Source organism: Ursus americanus, chromosome X (genome assembly GCF_024610735.1).
Source record: "Ursus americanus isolate L20-20 chromosome X, mUrsAme1.1.p, whole genome shotgun sequence".
Taxonomy (NCBI): domain Eukaryota; kingdom Metazoa; phylum Chordata; class Mammalia; order Carnivora; family Ursidae; genus Ursus; species Ursus americanus.
Genome location: NC_142164.1, coordinates 108,244,639 through 108,260,510, shown reverse-complemented (window position 1 = coordinate 108,260,510; position 15,872 = coordinate 108,244,639). Strand labels below are relative to the sequence as shown.

The 15,872-nt window shown below is 37.1% G+C and overlaps 1 protein-coding gene across 3 annotated transcripts in view; it reads left to right on the top strand.

Annotated features, from left to right (window-relative positions):
• The window catches only part of CDKL5 (cyclin dependent kinase like 5), a 198,889-nt gene that overhangs the window by 142,869 nt on the left and 40,148 nt on the right, over nucleotides 1-15,872 (top strand). For all 3 annotated transcript variants that reach the window (XM_045778028.2, XM_087859815.1, XM_087859816.1), the window contains exons 5-8: nucleotides 2,570-2,706; nucleotides 7,259-7,379; nucleotides 9,329-9,388; nucleotides 12,258-12,348. In XM_045778028.2, coding sequence (XP_045633984.1) covers nucleotides 2,570-2,706; nucleotides 7,259-7,379; nucleotides 9,329-9,388; nucleotides 12,258-12,348 — 409 coding nt within the window. The remainder of the gene's footprint in view (nucleotides 1-2,569; nucleotides 2,707-7,258; nucleotides 7,380-9,328; nucleotides 9,389-12,257; nucleotides 12,349-15,872) is intronic.

Sequence of the window (15,872 nt, the reverse complement as noted above, 5' to 3'; positions counted from 1 at the left end):
ACAGTAGACCTTAGGCCTGTCCTCTGAGAGCTCTTGGTTTAGCAGGGGTGGCCACCCGTAAACAAAACAATCTATAAATAAAAATGGTGAGAAGGTCTGCGAAAGAAAAGTTCAGAGTAGTGTGATAAGGAATAATAGGGATGGAGGCTTGCTTTGGTTTAGTGATCTGGGCAAAGCTTGTGAGGAATGCTATTTAAACTGAAACCTGAAGAGGAGCCAGCCTTGTAAGGAGTCTGGGTTGTGGAATGCAAATTCTAGGTGAAGGGAACAAGTTCAAAGGCCCTAAGGTTGAAAAAACAAAGTTGGGGCTATTTTGGGGACTAAAAGACTAACATGAGGGAGAAGAAGGAAGGATATGAGATGGGGTTGGAAAAGTGGACAGGAACCAGGTCATGAGTAATCAGTATATTTGCCTCTATTGTATTATTTCCTTGTTAGAAGATCATTTGCTTTGTATTGAGACCTGTGTGGCATTCTGTGTATTAGACATAAGTGGACTTTAGTTTGATTATCCCACTCTTGAAAGTAACCCAGATGGGATAGCAGAGAAGCCAGTGAACCTACCTTACAACAGTAAAGACTTTTTAGCGTTCCCTACGTTTTAGCTGTTCTGAAAATCACAAAACACCACTTCTCTGGCTTAACCCCAATTTGCAGAACAGCTGGACCTCTATCGCACCACAATCCTCTAAGCCACTTTGGGAAGTCCCCTGATCACATCTCGTACATTCCCCCTACTGCCAGGTGGCCCCCTCGGTGTCATGTTCTTTTCCCCTGACAGGGGTTCCCTGTGAGTCCCCAGTTCCCAGTTGACCCCCTGGTATGGGCTGGGCTGGCTCACTGCTTATATCACTGTTGGCCTTTGTTACTGCTAGTTCTTGCTTTCTGATAGGCGGTATCTTTCTCTGTCCTTTTCTAATCTTTGCTCCAGCATTCCCCAACAGTTTGTTTTTTTTTTTTTTTTCCTGAAGTAAGGAGAATATTTCACTTGTGTAACCAGTTCACAAAGGAGTGTTGACTTTATGTTCCCTGTTTATTATAGATACTCTGGTGCTACAAAGCCCCTGCTTTTATTACTGTCTCTTTATTCTTTAAACTCAGTTTGAACGGGGGCTGAGAAATGGGCTGGGATAAAAAATAATCTGAGAAGTACTTCTGGTACCTGATTTAGAATCTTCCATCCCCCTTTGTAGGGAAGATTCAGCCCCTTTCCTCTTGTGTATCTTGCTTAGGAAGCTTTTCTCCCTAGAAGGCATTTTCCTCTTTATCACCTTCATCCCCAAACTCCATTTTCTTCTTCCCTGAACCTGAGGGAAGTTAGATATGACTGAACCTGAGAATCACAAAACTTAGACTCTCAAGCTAGGATTTTGACTCTGACCCCAAACCTTGGGGACAAATGTGTTTTAGAATTAGAATAACTTTTGGAGTTTAGAATGGAAATATGGCATGCTACTTTAGCACCTTGTAATCAGGTACTATTTCTGAAGCAAACATATGAATATTCATACTAAGTGGGATAAACAAAGTATATAAGTCGTCTCGTGCCAGTTCAGGTTTTACTTCTAAAGAGATTTGCCGTAAACTTCGAAAAAGTGTTCAGTTTTTAGACTGATTTTTGAAGTTGCAGATAAAGGATTATGAACCTGTATTCTTGTGTGTGTGTGTGTGTGTGTGTGTGTGTGCATGTGTGTGCATACATGTATGTGTATATGTAAACATGGTAGTTAGAATTTCTAGGCTAAATCTGAAGGTATCGTAAAAACTCATTTAAAATAAAGTATTACCTTCCCTACTCCCCTGCCAATTCATCCATTAGAGTTAATGTGATTTCTGTCCTTCTCCATGCCTGTGGGGGCTATCATGAGTGAAGTTGATGATGTGGAAGGGTATATTGGTTCAGCGTTAAGTTCTCCATCCCAGTACGGCTACACCATCTGGGGTGGACAGATGGACATGCCACAGGAAGACAGCAGGGACCTATAGCAGCTGCTGTTCAGAGAGATCAGACACTCTTAGAAATTCCTGCAACTTGACTATGAGCTGTGCTGTGGCTGCCTGGTAAGTGACCTCTGCTCACTGAGGTGACTCACGTGCAGCCTGAAGAATAAAATGCTCTTTAAAGCCAAAACTACAGGCCAGAGTTAAAAACCTCAGCTGCTACAGATGCTGCATAGAGGCTCCTCTGCACACTGATCGAGTTGATTCTTTCTTACCCTTTTAAACTCCTTCTTTCTCAGTATGTAGTGTTAGAATGAAAATGACAGTGGATTCAATTGTCGTATCTGTCAGTCTGTGTTTATACATATACTTTGCAAAACGGAGTATAAGAAAACACAAGCAGAAAATTAGGTTCATGCTGGTCAAGTAAGCGTTTTCTTCTGTAAGATGCTAATTCTTGATCCGAAAGACAAGAAAATGTGATATTTAATCTTCCATCCTTGAACTTCTTATGCAGAAGTACTCGAAGTGGAAAGTGAAATTGGTATGTTTTCACTGTTCTTAGAATTCTTTGAACAGTAGCTTGAAAGCTTTAATTTTACTCTATTCACCATTGTTTACATTCTAGAAAATGAAGAAGTCAAGGAAACGACTTTACGAGAGCTTAAAATGCTTCGTACTCTCAAGCAGGAAAACATCGTGGAGCTGAAGGAAGCCTTTCGTCGGAGGGGGAAATTGTACTTGGTGTTTGAGTATGTTGAAAAAGTAAGTCACTAATTAAATCAGGAGATTTGCCTGATTCTTTTTTTTTTTTTTTACTTTTATTTTAATTTTTTAAAGTAATCTCTACACCCGGCATGTGGCTCAAATTCATGACCCTGAGATCAAGAGTCGCACGCTCTACCAACTGAGCCAGCCAGGCGCCCCTGCCTGATTCTTTTATTTAGGGTTGTTTCTGACAATATTCAAGGAAGCATTATTACCTCATGTGATTTGTCAATGTACTCATAATCTTAGTATTTTAAAAATGAAATTATTATCCATAATCGTTAGAAGCCCTGAAATCTATTGAAGTATTTTGTGCAATTTAAATATACAGAGATCATCATACATTCCAACAGTGAATTACTTTGGCTTCTGATGTTTTAGAATCTCTGTTCAACAAGTAATTTTTAGACTTGGTTTATTTAAATTAAACCTAGGCAAGGCCTCTGAGGGAGAGACAAGTAAATTGACAGTGATGACATAGGATGACAGAGGTGTGTAAGGCAGCCTGCAAGCCTAGGATGGCTGCCTAAATCAGACCTACAGTGGCAAATGAGTGGGCTCATGGAGCAACCTTTTGTGAATTGCCAGTGCTTTGGCTTTAAGGGAAGAAGATGTACCAGGAGGCATACGGTAAGGCTTGAGGAGAGGTAGATGAGGCCACAAATAACGGATTGGAAGCATTGGAGAAAAGGAGAAAAGTATACACAGTTCAAATTGTCTGCATACTTTAGTATTTTTTTTAAATTGGTAACTATTAGTGACAATTTTAATGATGTGTGGCCTAAGGGCAAGTGTATGCTATAGTAATCAATACATGTGTCTTTGAATTTATTTGAGGGCAGCTGCCCTTCAGTGGTTGATAATTGCCTAAAACTGAAATAATTACCTTAACAAGAGTAGGATAAACTGGAGCCAGATGGACTTTTTGGAGATTTCCTTGATGAATAAATATGTGGCTCCTGATTTCCTGTTATAATCTAACCAACAGTAAAAATTATTACTTTTATTAAATTTCACTTCTTGAGTACATGTCTTTGTAGGAATCTACATGATAAAATGAGGAATTTCTAAATTATAAGATAAGGCTTTCTAAAGAAGGTGAACACTGGAGAGGGTTATGTTTGGCAGCTGCTTTCTGTGGCATAAATGACAGTGTCATCACCACCATCATCATCACAAAATAGAAAGCAGTGTTGCCAAGATGATGGACCAGGAATGTGGCTTTTGAATTAATTCAGCCTTTACAAATTATTTTTCTAATGAAAATAAATAGATGTAGTAACTTCATTACAAGCAAAACTTGAAGAGTATAAGTTTCTTTGTCATTTTAAAACACTGTTTTATGTTTCTTTTCCAAAATCTGCTTAAAGCTTCCTTTTCCTTTTTCTTTTTTTTAAAAGAAGACAGATCTTTATATTTTGAGGGGGTGGTGAGGGGAAGAGGGAGAGAGAGAATCCCAAGCAGGCTCCACGCCCTGCGTGGAGCCCGACGTGGGGCTCAGTCCTACAACCCTGAGACCATGACCTGAGCTGAAATCAAGAGTCGGACACCTAACCGACTAAGCCACCCACGTGCCCCTTAAGGTTTCTTTTCCTGTGTCAATTTAGGTATTTTCCTAAGGGACCTTCCCCACCAAAATTAAACTGAAATTTGATACTCATTAAAATGTTATAAAAAAGGATTGCTGTAAAAATCAGAACCTCTTTATATTATTTTTTAGTTGTCAAGAATAATCATGCAGTTTGCAGTTTTCACTGCCAAATAATGAAATTCTGACAGATCTATTTCAGTTTGTCTTTTTTATTTCTGTTCTGCTCATGGTGATGGTTCACGATTAATAACAATTTAATATGAACGAATGGGGAAATTACCTCTGTGTACCAGGTAATTTGTCATGTCTGAGATCTCTCTGATGATAAGTGGCAGAGCTGCTACCAGAGCTCCCATTTTGTGTCCCCGCAGGCCTGTGATTCTTGCCCTGACCCTGTGGTTTTTCAGTGGAAGGTGACCTCCCATCAGTGGTAGTGCCTAACAGTTAACAAAGAGTCTCAAGAGGGCAGGAAAATCTCTGTATCTCTGTAACAACCCCCTACCCTTTACAGAGATACAGGATTATAGTGGCTTAAACAAAATAGAAATTTCCTTCTTCCACACATACAAATAGAAAGGTAGGTAGTACCTGGTATGGTAACTCTGCTCCTTAGCCATAGGAGGCCTAGATGGCTTCTGCCTTTCTGCTCTACCACTCCTGGGATGTGGCCCTTGTTCTTAAGGTCAAGATCAGGCACCAGCTATCACATCCCATTGGCCAGGACTTAGTTTCATGGCCACTCTAACTGCAAGGCAGAGAGGAAATGTACTCTTCATTCTGAGCACCTATGCATCCACTTACAAATTGTACTACTGTGGGCTAAGGGAAGAATGGATATTGAGGGACATTCTTCTCTGCCACTGAAGAATTTAAAGTGTAATATGAAATGAGACATACAGTTTATTTTCTGTATTGCAAAACCCTCTTATTCCTAGTGTGCATTTGGGACCTCCTATGCATTTGTTAATTGAAAAAGGCAATTTAAGTAGAGAATCATTTAAAAATGATGCATACATACTTCAAACATTTTAACTTAAAATATATATTCATTTACTACTCTTTAGAGGTAGGGTCAAGGCCTTTTGAGTATCTGTCTTCTGTTGGAGTTCCAATGAGTCTTTCTTAAATACATCATACCCATAATGCATCAACTGTGAAAGCCTGTGAGAGCATCTTTAAAGTGAAGCAAAAGCTTAAAAACATTGTAAAGCAATCTCAGTGCAGAATCCTTATCACCATCACCACCTGTCCCCTGCCAGTGTTTTATAGTTGTTGCACTCCCATTTGATTAGGCAACAGTGTGTTTAGTGGCTTTCCTTTATTAAGTCTTTCCAAAGTGTTAAACTTTGTTTTCTTAAAAACAGCAACTCTATTTAAAACATTATTTCAATGGTTATATGATATTTAATTGTATTAAAATAACAAGTGCATCTGTTATAAATAGGTTTGAAAGTGTTACAAACAAACAATTGATTGTATGTATGCAGCTCAACTGGAGGTTGTATTAGAGCAAGCAGGTTTTCTAACTTTTTGGTCTTACGACTCCTACACTCTTAACATTATTGGAAACACTAAGAGCTTATTATTTATGTGGGTTTTATCTATTAATATTTATCATACTATGAGTCAAAATTGAGCAATATAAATTATTAATTCATTTAAGAATAACAATAATAGTCCCATTACATGTTAACATAAATACGGTTGTGGGTCATTCTTTCAAGTGAGAAATGGTGTTCTACCAAAAACAAGCAGCTAGTTCAGCTTGCAACTCAAGTCACTCAAGTGATTTTCTTCACAACTATCTTGCTTTGTTATGTGAAGAAGTGCTTTATGGGCATTCTTCATTTTATCATATAGATTCCTAAAAAGACACGTACTCAAAAGTTGAAATTTAATACAAGCAGTAATTTTCATTGCTTCATCGAAGAAAGACATCCTTAACTAAAACTGGCTTTTTGTCTTTTTTTTTTTTTTTTAAATAACTGCGAGAGTGTAGCATTGAAGAATCCAATGCCTTGATTTATGCTAAGGTGTCACCAGTTCACCCATCCTTGCTTTAAGTCATCAGTGTAAATACAAACATAGTGAAAGAGCCAACGAGCTGAGTGTTGCTATGAATATAGTTTTGACTTTATGGGCCTTCTGCAAGATCTGGTAACCACCCCCAAGAGATCCACAGGTCATACTTTGAGACCTGCTTTCCTAGACGGTCGTCTACAAAGAAAAAACTCTAATCATGCTGTGGACCTTAGTGTTGTACTTTACAGAGGGAATGGAAAATGTGTGGTTACTCTGGAAATTCAGTGGAGACTGGTTAAGTAGAGTTTCTACTTAATAAAAAATTTTGCATGAATTTTAGAATTTTCTCTGACTCCAAACCAAGAGTTTCAAAACTTGATTTGTTGGGGGTCTGTCAGTGTTTATTTCAGCAACATTTTCTAGCCTGTCTTAATTTTTGTACTGATTGCGTGGATGACTTCTAATCTTAGGGATCATTTTCTTTAAAAATATTTTCCAGGTGTTCTAGAAATATTTTCAAGGCTTGATTTTATTGCAAGGTTCTATTAAACATACGTAGTGGGCTGTGTTAAAATGACTCTTTCCCCTCTCCTTTATACATCACAGCATCTTATCTCTACTTTGTATTGCTTTTCCCTTGGAAGTATTCTAAAGTGATGCCTGAAAGGTTTTAAGGAGAGAGGAAAGTGCCAGGGTTATTATTTGGGGCAGCACTGGGGAGTAGTAAAAATGGAATTTCTCTTAAAAGAGAACTTTGATTTCATACAGTATCCTGCTTCTGCTTGAAAAAGATTGTAGATGGAAGACAAAACAGTTTTTAAAAATGCATACTGTGTATTGGGTGAATTATCATCGAGGACTCTTTTTTATTGTTAATACATGATTTATGGGCCGGCCTAATTTGTGGAGGTTAATGGCTCCCTATTTAATTTTTAGAATATGCTTGAATTGCTGGAAGAAATGCCAAATGGAGTTCCACCTGAAAAAGTTAAAAGTTACATCTATCAGTTAATCAAAGCTATTCACTGGTGCCATAAGAATGATATTGTCCATAGAGGTAAGTATGGAATTTTTGAAATGGGAAATATTAAGAAAAGATCAGAGTTAACAATGAAATATTTTATATATTACTGTCTTAAGAGTATTTCCATGGGCACTGACGTCCCATTTAAATTAAATACATTTTAATGTACAGGATATGAGATGTCGTTCACCTTCCAAGTCTCCTTTTGTATCACCAAAAGGATGGACTGCAGGTTTATTTGGATATTACAGTGCGATCTCTGTTTGTACAACCAGATCTATTCTCAACTTTAGAAATGCCTAGGGATATAAAGAACTCGACAAATAGGAACTTTAAGGCTTACTTTGGGCAAAAAGAGCAAAGGGATGTTCGCTGTTGCCTTTTGGTCCTGCTGGTAGACCAGAAAATTTGAAACCACCCAGAATAAGGCTTTAAAGGTGGTCACTGACCCCCATTGACAGTCACCTCTCATTCCCTCGTAGACCAACCACGTCTGGTGTATACCTTCACTTCCTGAATTTCCCTACCTGTTAGTGAAAAGTGCCTATTGCAAGTCGTAGGCATGATCAACCTTGCATAAAGGTCACGAGTATGCTTGCATAAACTGTTTTATTTTGTCCTTTATTGCTGTGAGGTGGGTGGTTTATAGTAATAAAAAGGAAATTACTTTCTCAGCACGGTCTTTCACTCTACACTGTTTATCTTCTCCTGATAATCTCTCTTGAATTCCAGAGTTTTACAGTAATGGGACACATACTGATAAAATAATGAAGCCAGAAGATGTTTATCAGAAAATGTTAAAATATCTACTTCTTGTCTCTGAATTATCAGATAAATGAATACTACATTTTAATTTACCTATACAAACACACAAGCATATCACTTTAAAAATAGTCTCACTTTAAGAATAGCTTAAAGGTCATGTGAAGAATGCCAACTCCTATTATATCTAGAAAAAGATATTTTATATTTCTCTTGGATTTGACTTTCATACCAGTTAACTTATCAAGGTTGGTGGTGGTATAGATAGCTCTCCAGGTCAACTGCATATCTAGTGTCTAGGGTAACGATTCTTATAACAGTCTATACTACAATATGAGGCTTTTAATAAGGAACTGATTTAGCAGCATTTCTATAGTGATGCTGTGATTTGGTTAAATATATAGTAATACATCAATGGTTGTGAATTAGCAGTAGAAACCATGATTCTGAAATCTACAGATTTTGCTCCTATCTCTTCCCTTTTTCCATTTTCACCTCTGCCATCTGATATAAATGATGGGTACTCTAAAATTAGAATTGAGAGATGCCTCCCAAGGCAGGAATTAAACAGCATTTTCTGTATATTTCTACTCAGCTCCCACCACATCTTCTGAAGATTCATGGAAAAAATGAGGAATCTTTTCTTGACTCATCCAGTATAACTTCAGCATTAGACATTTATAATTGTGAACCACACAGAAAAGCTAGAGAGATATGTAAATATAGACATCATATAGAAAATCACAACAAATTCTATTTTTTATGTAGTTTTTCCTCTAGTAAATATACCGCTAGCTACTTATATGTGTTTTTAAGGTATCTTGGGGTATGACCGTTTTTTTATGTTCTATCTCCAAGAATTTTATATTCTATCTCCAAAAATTTGTTATTAGTACTTTGTAAAGTAGGATAGTTCCTTGAAATGTGGTGACCTAGATTCAGTGATTCTTAAATTCCGTTCAGAGATCTCATTAATACCTTTAAGATTTAAAAGGAAAAATATTTTTTTTAATTGTGGATCTTCATGTTTCTCAAAAAGAAATTAGTTGAAACTTTTATGTATCAGCAAAAATTGTGTTACCCTGCTTTTCACTGCCACAGATTTCTATTCACATTACTCTGGGTATTTCTAATTAGGTGCTGTTATAGTGATCCAATAGTGTCAATCAGCAGTCCATGGAACATTTTTTAATAATTGTTTTTCCATCTTTATACTTCAGATATAAAGCCGGAAAATCTCTTAATCAGCCACAATGATGTTTTGAAACTCTGTGATTTTGGTAAGTTAAAAAGAAATTGAGCCCTATAAGTAGAATTAATTTAATATAACACATAGGTAGCTTTTAAAGGCTTATTAAAAGTATTTTTTTATGGTTTGACTTCAGTTAGCAGAGGAATATTCTGTTGGGTCATATGTTGAAAAATTGATTGCTGGGAAAATACTATACTCTCTTTGCATAGTGTTGTCTACTCTTTTTAAAAATTCATAATGCAGTATTTGTTTAATGAGAATGCAAAGCGAATAAATGCACGTGCATATATTCAAAACCCAGCACTTAATGAATCCAAAAAACCAATTTTCTAGGAAATACTACTATGCCTTCTGTTTTGGGTAGGATAAAAGAATATTTTTAAAGTATTTTAAACATTGATGGAAATTATTTTAGGTATAATCATAAACACACGATATATGTAGGTAAATACATATGTATCATGCATATGCAATAGTTACCTACCTGTAAAGGTCAAGGGCATTTTTAAAACAATTCCATTTATTCTCTTTAAATGTTCAGTGAATGAGGTTAGTGATTGATGTGTAATATTCCAGATCCTGGTTGATTGTATAAGGAAGCTTTTGAATTATATTCTCTCCTAGTAGAAAATTGTGCATTCTTTTCTATATATGTAAAACTGTATTAAGTGCTATTAAAAATTTAAGTTAAAATAATTCAGAAAAGTTTTAAAACTATAAATTAGTGTGTTTAAGTTCTGGGTCACTTTTAAAAAATCCTTTGTCTAATCCATATGCTGAAAAATAACAACTTGACTTTTTTAATGTTATTTTTTTCATATATTCAAGTATAATAAATATTGTAAACCTTTACATATAAGTGAGAATTCGTCTTCTTTCGTAAGCATAAGTTAGATTAGTACCTCGGAGGTGGATCGAATAAATGAGAAATAGAAACATACTAAGAATGCACTGTGTGAATGACGAGCTTTGTCCAGTGTAGCTATTAGAAGCATGTGTAACTGTTTTCACTCGGTGTTTGCAAAGAATTTGATCATTTTGAACCTACTTGCCTGCGGAAAAATGTTTTACAGGGCTTAAATTTTTTCATACTTTATAAGGAATATTGCAAAGAAGAGGCCTGCTATATTTTAAACATCTTAAGTGCTTAAAAGAATAAAAAAGAAATACCAAAATACAGTTATTTAAAAGATTTTGACCTTGACATTTTTAGCACTTTCTTAGTATTACCATTTTCAGGAATATTTATGGTTCTGTTTCTCAATTCTTGTCCATAATTGTGACTACCATCAATTACTGAGATTTTGTGCACCTCATACGACCTTTACTGTGCATCCATGATTCTATGGGTTGGTGATCTGCTTAAACCCCCAAATGACTGAAATTTGTAAACAAGTTATAAATACAAAAGAGATGCCTATAGAATGGTTAATAATAGGAAAAGAGTATCCTTGGTCTGGTGTCATTTCTTTTCTTTTTTTCTTTTTCTTTTTTCAAGATTTATTTATGTATTTTGGGGGGGTAGAGAGAGAGTGTGTGTGTGTGAGTGGGGGCAAAAGGAGAGGGAGAGAGAATTCTCAAGCAGACTTCCTACTGAGCATGGAGCCAGACTCAGAGCTTGATCCCAGGACCCTGAGATCATGACCTGAGCTGAAATCAAGAGTTGTACGCTTAACCAACTGAGCCACCCAGGCACCCCCAGCATCATTTCTTAAAGGAAAGACAATTTGAAGTGGTAAGGAAATTTCACATGGCTGCACCGCATGTGGTTCTCTGTGCCCTACGCATCCCCAGTGATCACTTCTGAACTGCTCTTTCCCTCCCAGAGCGCCGGGCTCCTTTGTCTACCTTGATGAATCCCATTTGAAAATAGGAATATTTCTTCCAAATATGTCTTATGAAGAAGCATTGATTAACTGAAGTTAGGGCTTTGTTTTTTGCTGTGGTTGTTTTTATTTTTTACTGTTAACACTATTTTCTATTTTTCAAAACTACACCTTAATTTTTACCCCTAATTTTAATGTTCTGGTTCTTTGTGACTATCCATAATGCTTTTTGTGAGTTAGGTGGGTAATTAGCTTACCTGCTGGCTTATTTTTTGGCCCCAGAACCTTTTGAAAGGGTTTGGAGGGAAAATAATTATCGATAGAGTCTGTAAGTAATTAAGATACCCCTAATATGCTTCTCAGTCACATTAGGAGATGAAAATAATTTTGGCCTGCTTAGTTTCCATCATTGCCAACCATTAGTTGTTTATATATGTAATGGCTAGAACTGATCAGCAACAGTAGATCTACAAATAGTATGTTAAGTCCCACGTATCAGAATCTAATGACTGGCTCAATCGGTGAGCGTCTGCCTTCGGCTCAGATCATGATCCCGGGGTCCTGGGATTAAGTCTCATTTCGGGCTCCCTGCTCAGTGGGGAGTCTGCTTCTCCCTCTTCCTCTGTGATCTCTCTCTCTCAAGTAAATAAATAAAAAATCTTTGGGGAAAAAAAATATAATGACCATTTGTGACAGGATATTTTAGCTTTGACTTGGGCTCTTGTGGGGACTTCATTTTGTTCCTAAGATTTGCATTTATTGACAGAGCTGACTTAAAAGTATGCTCTGAATGCTTATAAAAGCATGTGACGACTTCAAAAATATGGATTTCTTTAATGTAGGAGGAGACTGTTTTTTTTTTTTTAGTGAATACACTGTATATTTTAATTGACATATGAATGGACTAACATTTTAAAATAACAAAGGCACCATTAATAACAGCCCATTCAGTACCAGTCATTACATTCTTTTGACGTTCCTTTAAAATATGACTAGCACTGAAATACTTTGCCAACATGAAGTTATTATTTCTTTTTCAAAGTTATACGTTTGGGTTTTTCTGTCTTTCAGGTTTTGCTCGGAATTTATCAGAAGGCAATAATGCTAATTATACAGAGTATGTGGCCACCAGGTGGTATCGGTCCCCAGAACTCTTACTTGGGTAAGTTACCTTCCCCAAATAAAATGACATTTATAAATCTGCTGATCGTATATCATTAGCTTTGGGATCATCTATGGAAGATAAGACCTTTAGTTTATTAAATACTCGTTACCTATTGCAGTGTAACAAATCACCCCAAAACTTAATGGTATAAAACAAACACCGTTTTATTTGCTCACAATTCTGGGTACCAGTGATTTGAGGGAGTCAGTAATTGAAGTTCAGCTGGATTGTTCTTATGCTGGTCTCAATGGGAATCACTCAGGTAGCTGCAGTCATTCAGCAGATCATTTGGAGGCTGGTTGGTTTACAAGGCCTCAGCTGGGACAGACTATCTCTGTTCCATGGAGACTCATCCTCCAGTGGGCTAGTCCAAGTTGTTTCATGTGATAACAGAAAAATTCCCTGCAGTAAGAGGGCAAGCCGCAAAGCGAAGGTGGTTTTCAAGCCTCTGTTTGCATGGCTTTTGCCTCATCGGTCAAAGCCTGTTACATGGCCAAGCCCTGATTCAAGGGATGAAGAAATAAACTCAACCTCTTGTTGGGAGGACTGGCCTATCTGTTGGTTTGTTCATTCATTCATTCATTCATTCAGCAAACAGTTATCAAGTATCTCTTATATCCATCCACTTTGCTAGAAACATGATGTAAATATTGAAGCAGTTGCCAATTTTCTTCTGACTAGAGAAATCCTGTTTGATGATAAATGGCTATTCAAACACGCTGCATTGATGATTTTTCTCAGCAACACCACATCCATCCACTTTGTGCCCACCCTTCCACTTTCAGTGCTCTTTCATTCATCTGTTAACCCCAGAAAAGGGTTTTCTGATAAGATTCTTCTTTTCTTTTTAGTATGTTTTAACTTGAGAGCCTAAGAAGGAGCCTATCCTCCTGAGACTCGATCACATAGTTATATGAATAATTCTTTACTTACCTTAGTTGTTGTATTCTCTTATTTTCCCTACATTGTATTTCCTTCTTGGGGACCATCCAAGAATGGAGAAAGAAGGCACACTCTGTAAATAAAATGAGATATGGTGGTGATGATGACTGGTACTCTAATTATAGGTTTCATCTCTTTAGAATCTGAGTAGGCTCTGCTCTGAGCGTGGAGCTTCACGGGAGGCTTGATCCCACGACCCTGAGATCATGGCCTGAGCTGAAATCAGCAGTCAGACACTTCAACCCATGGAGCCACCCAGGAGCCCTGAGAAATTTAATTAATTTAATTTTAAAAGATACTTTTTATATAGTAGGAATACAAATTTCTGTGTTTCTTTTGTTGAAGAATATGTGTGTAAGTTACTCACTGAGGGTTTATTTTGATACTCACCATTTCCCAGTGTCTACCAACCATCTGATTGTAATTCTTGATTCATTGCTGACATAGAGCATATAAGAATTATTGATACCAGTTATTGAAAGTTCTACTGTTTTTTTTTTTAAATCAAAAGCTTGCTTTATCTTGGGAAACAAATGGTGGTTAGTCACTTTATTATTTCCCTTTGTGTGGATAGATTTTAGAATTTCTGTGCTAATTTTTAAACTTGGTTTTAGAATTGATTTTCTTTTGTGTTTGTCTTTGTTTCTTTTTCTCTGTATCTCTGTCTGGACATAATGGGATGCATAATCCATTTTCTTTTGGGAGGGACTGGAATTTGAGTTTACTGGACAGATTTGCCAAAGAAGAAATGAGTATGAAGTAGGTCATCCTTAGAACACCATCCAAGGATTCAAGTATGGTAGAGGACTTTTTATGTTATGGTTTTGTCTATATGATGTCCCCAAGAAGTTCATTCTGAGGGCACCCTTATTATAGACCTTCAGAGAGTATTTCCTGCCTAATAATACCTGTCCGAAAACTGCAGTTATGTTTAGAGATGTGTGGGAGCTACCAAAAGTAGATGGAGACTCCAGTGAATTTGAGCCAAATTATATATTGCTAATTAAATGATTGTCAAGTACTAGTTGAAGAACCATATTATTTATCTAAAAATCCCATTGAAATCAGTTCATAGTTGGTTAATATTAAGAATTTACATTTTTGTACTTTTTTTTTTTTTAAAGATTTTATTTATTTATTTGACAGAGAGAGAGGCAGTGAGAGAGGGAACACAAGCAGGGAGAGTGGGAGAGGGAGAAGCAGGCCTCCTGCTGAGCAGGGAGCCCCATGCAGGGCTGGATCCCAGAAAGCTGGGATCATGACGTGAGCCGAAGTAGGATGCTTAAAGACTGAGCCACCCAGGTGCCCCACCTTTTTGTACATTCTTAAGACTTTGTCCTTACATTCAGTATAGTTCCAGCTGTATAAATTATTCACATCTGTTGACAGAAGAAAAGTAGCTCGATTTGGGTATGTAGAGATTTTCCATAAGTTTCTCCATCTAGCACAAGGTTTTTCTTTTGTACAGGTATTAAAGAAAGATCAGTATCCTTCCCTTCCCAACAAGCTACCAAAAAAAAAAAAATCTACTTGAAGTTTCCTAATATGGTCCTTAGGTTTTTGTGGGAAGGAAATGAGATAAAGAAAATACTGACTTTCAATTGTAATGACTTATTATCCTAGAAACATATTCTGTATAGTGTTAACATTGCTTTAATTTAGAGTATCTGTTGAAAGTTTTATATTACTGCTGTATCATTACGGCATTCTAGAATTTCATCCTGTATTTTTTTCAGATACTTTATTTTGTCTTACCCTTCTTTTAACTTTTTTTTTTTTAAAGATTTTATTTATTTATTCGACAGAGAGAGAGAGAGAGACAGCCAGCGAGAGAGGGAACACAAGCAGGGGGAGTGGGAGAGGAAGAAGCAGGCTCATAGCAGAGGAGCTTGATGTGGGGCTCGATCCCATAACGCCAGGATCACGCCCTGAGCCAAAGGCAGACGCTTAACCGCTGTGCCACCCAGGCGCCCCTTCTTTTAACTTTTTAAAAAAAAAAAATTTCTTTAGAGAAAGAAAGGCAGCATGAGCAGGGGGGAAGGGCATAGGGAGGGAGAGAGAATTTTAAGCAGGCTCCACGCTGAGTATGGAGCCTGACGTGGGGCTCGATCCCACAACCCCGAGATCACGACCTGAGCTGAAACCAAGAGTCAGACGCCCAACCGGCTGAGCCACCCAGGCACCCGTAGCTTTCCCTTCTTAAAACTTGGATTATTTGTGTTTGAAACTAAAGAAAATATGGTTTCTTAATCTGCCATATATAATTTTATTTAAGACTCTAGATATTGGGGCATACATATAAAGCTTTTATGGAGTACTTAGGTTTTCACGTATAGCCTCCATTTATTAATAACAGTAACGTTCCTAAAGCCTTCTGGTAAACTCAGATCCTAGAGGAGAACTGTAAATACTTAAGGAAATGGAAAAAACATGCTTTGAGGCAAATAGTTATTATAAAGCTCCATATACACGGGGTATAAATAGTTTTAGGTAAATAATACAGTAGAGCTGAGCCCACTCTTAGGTTAGAAATTGTGTTTCTGGGGCGCCTGGGTGGCGCAGTGGTTGGGTGTCTGCCT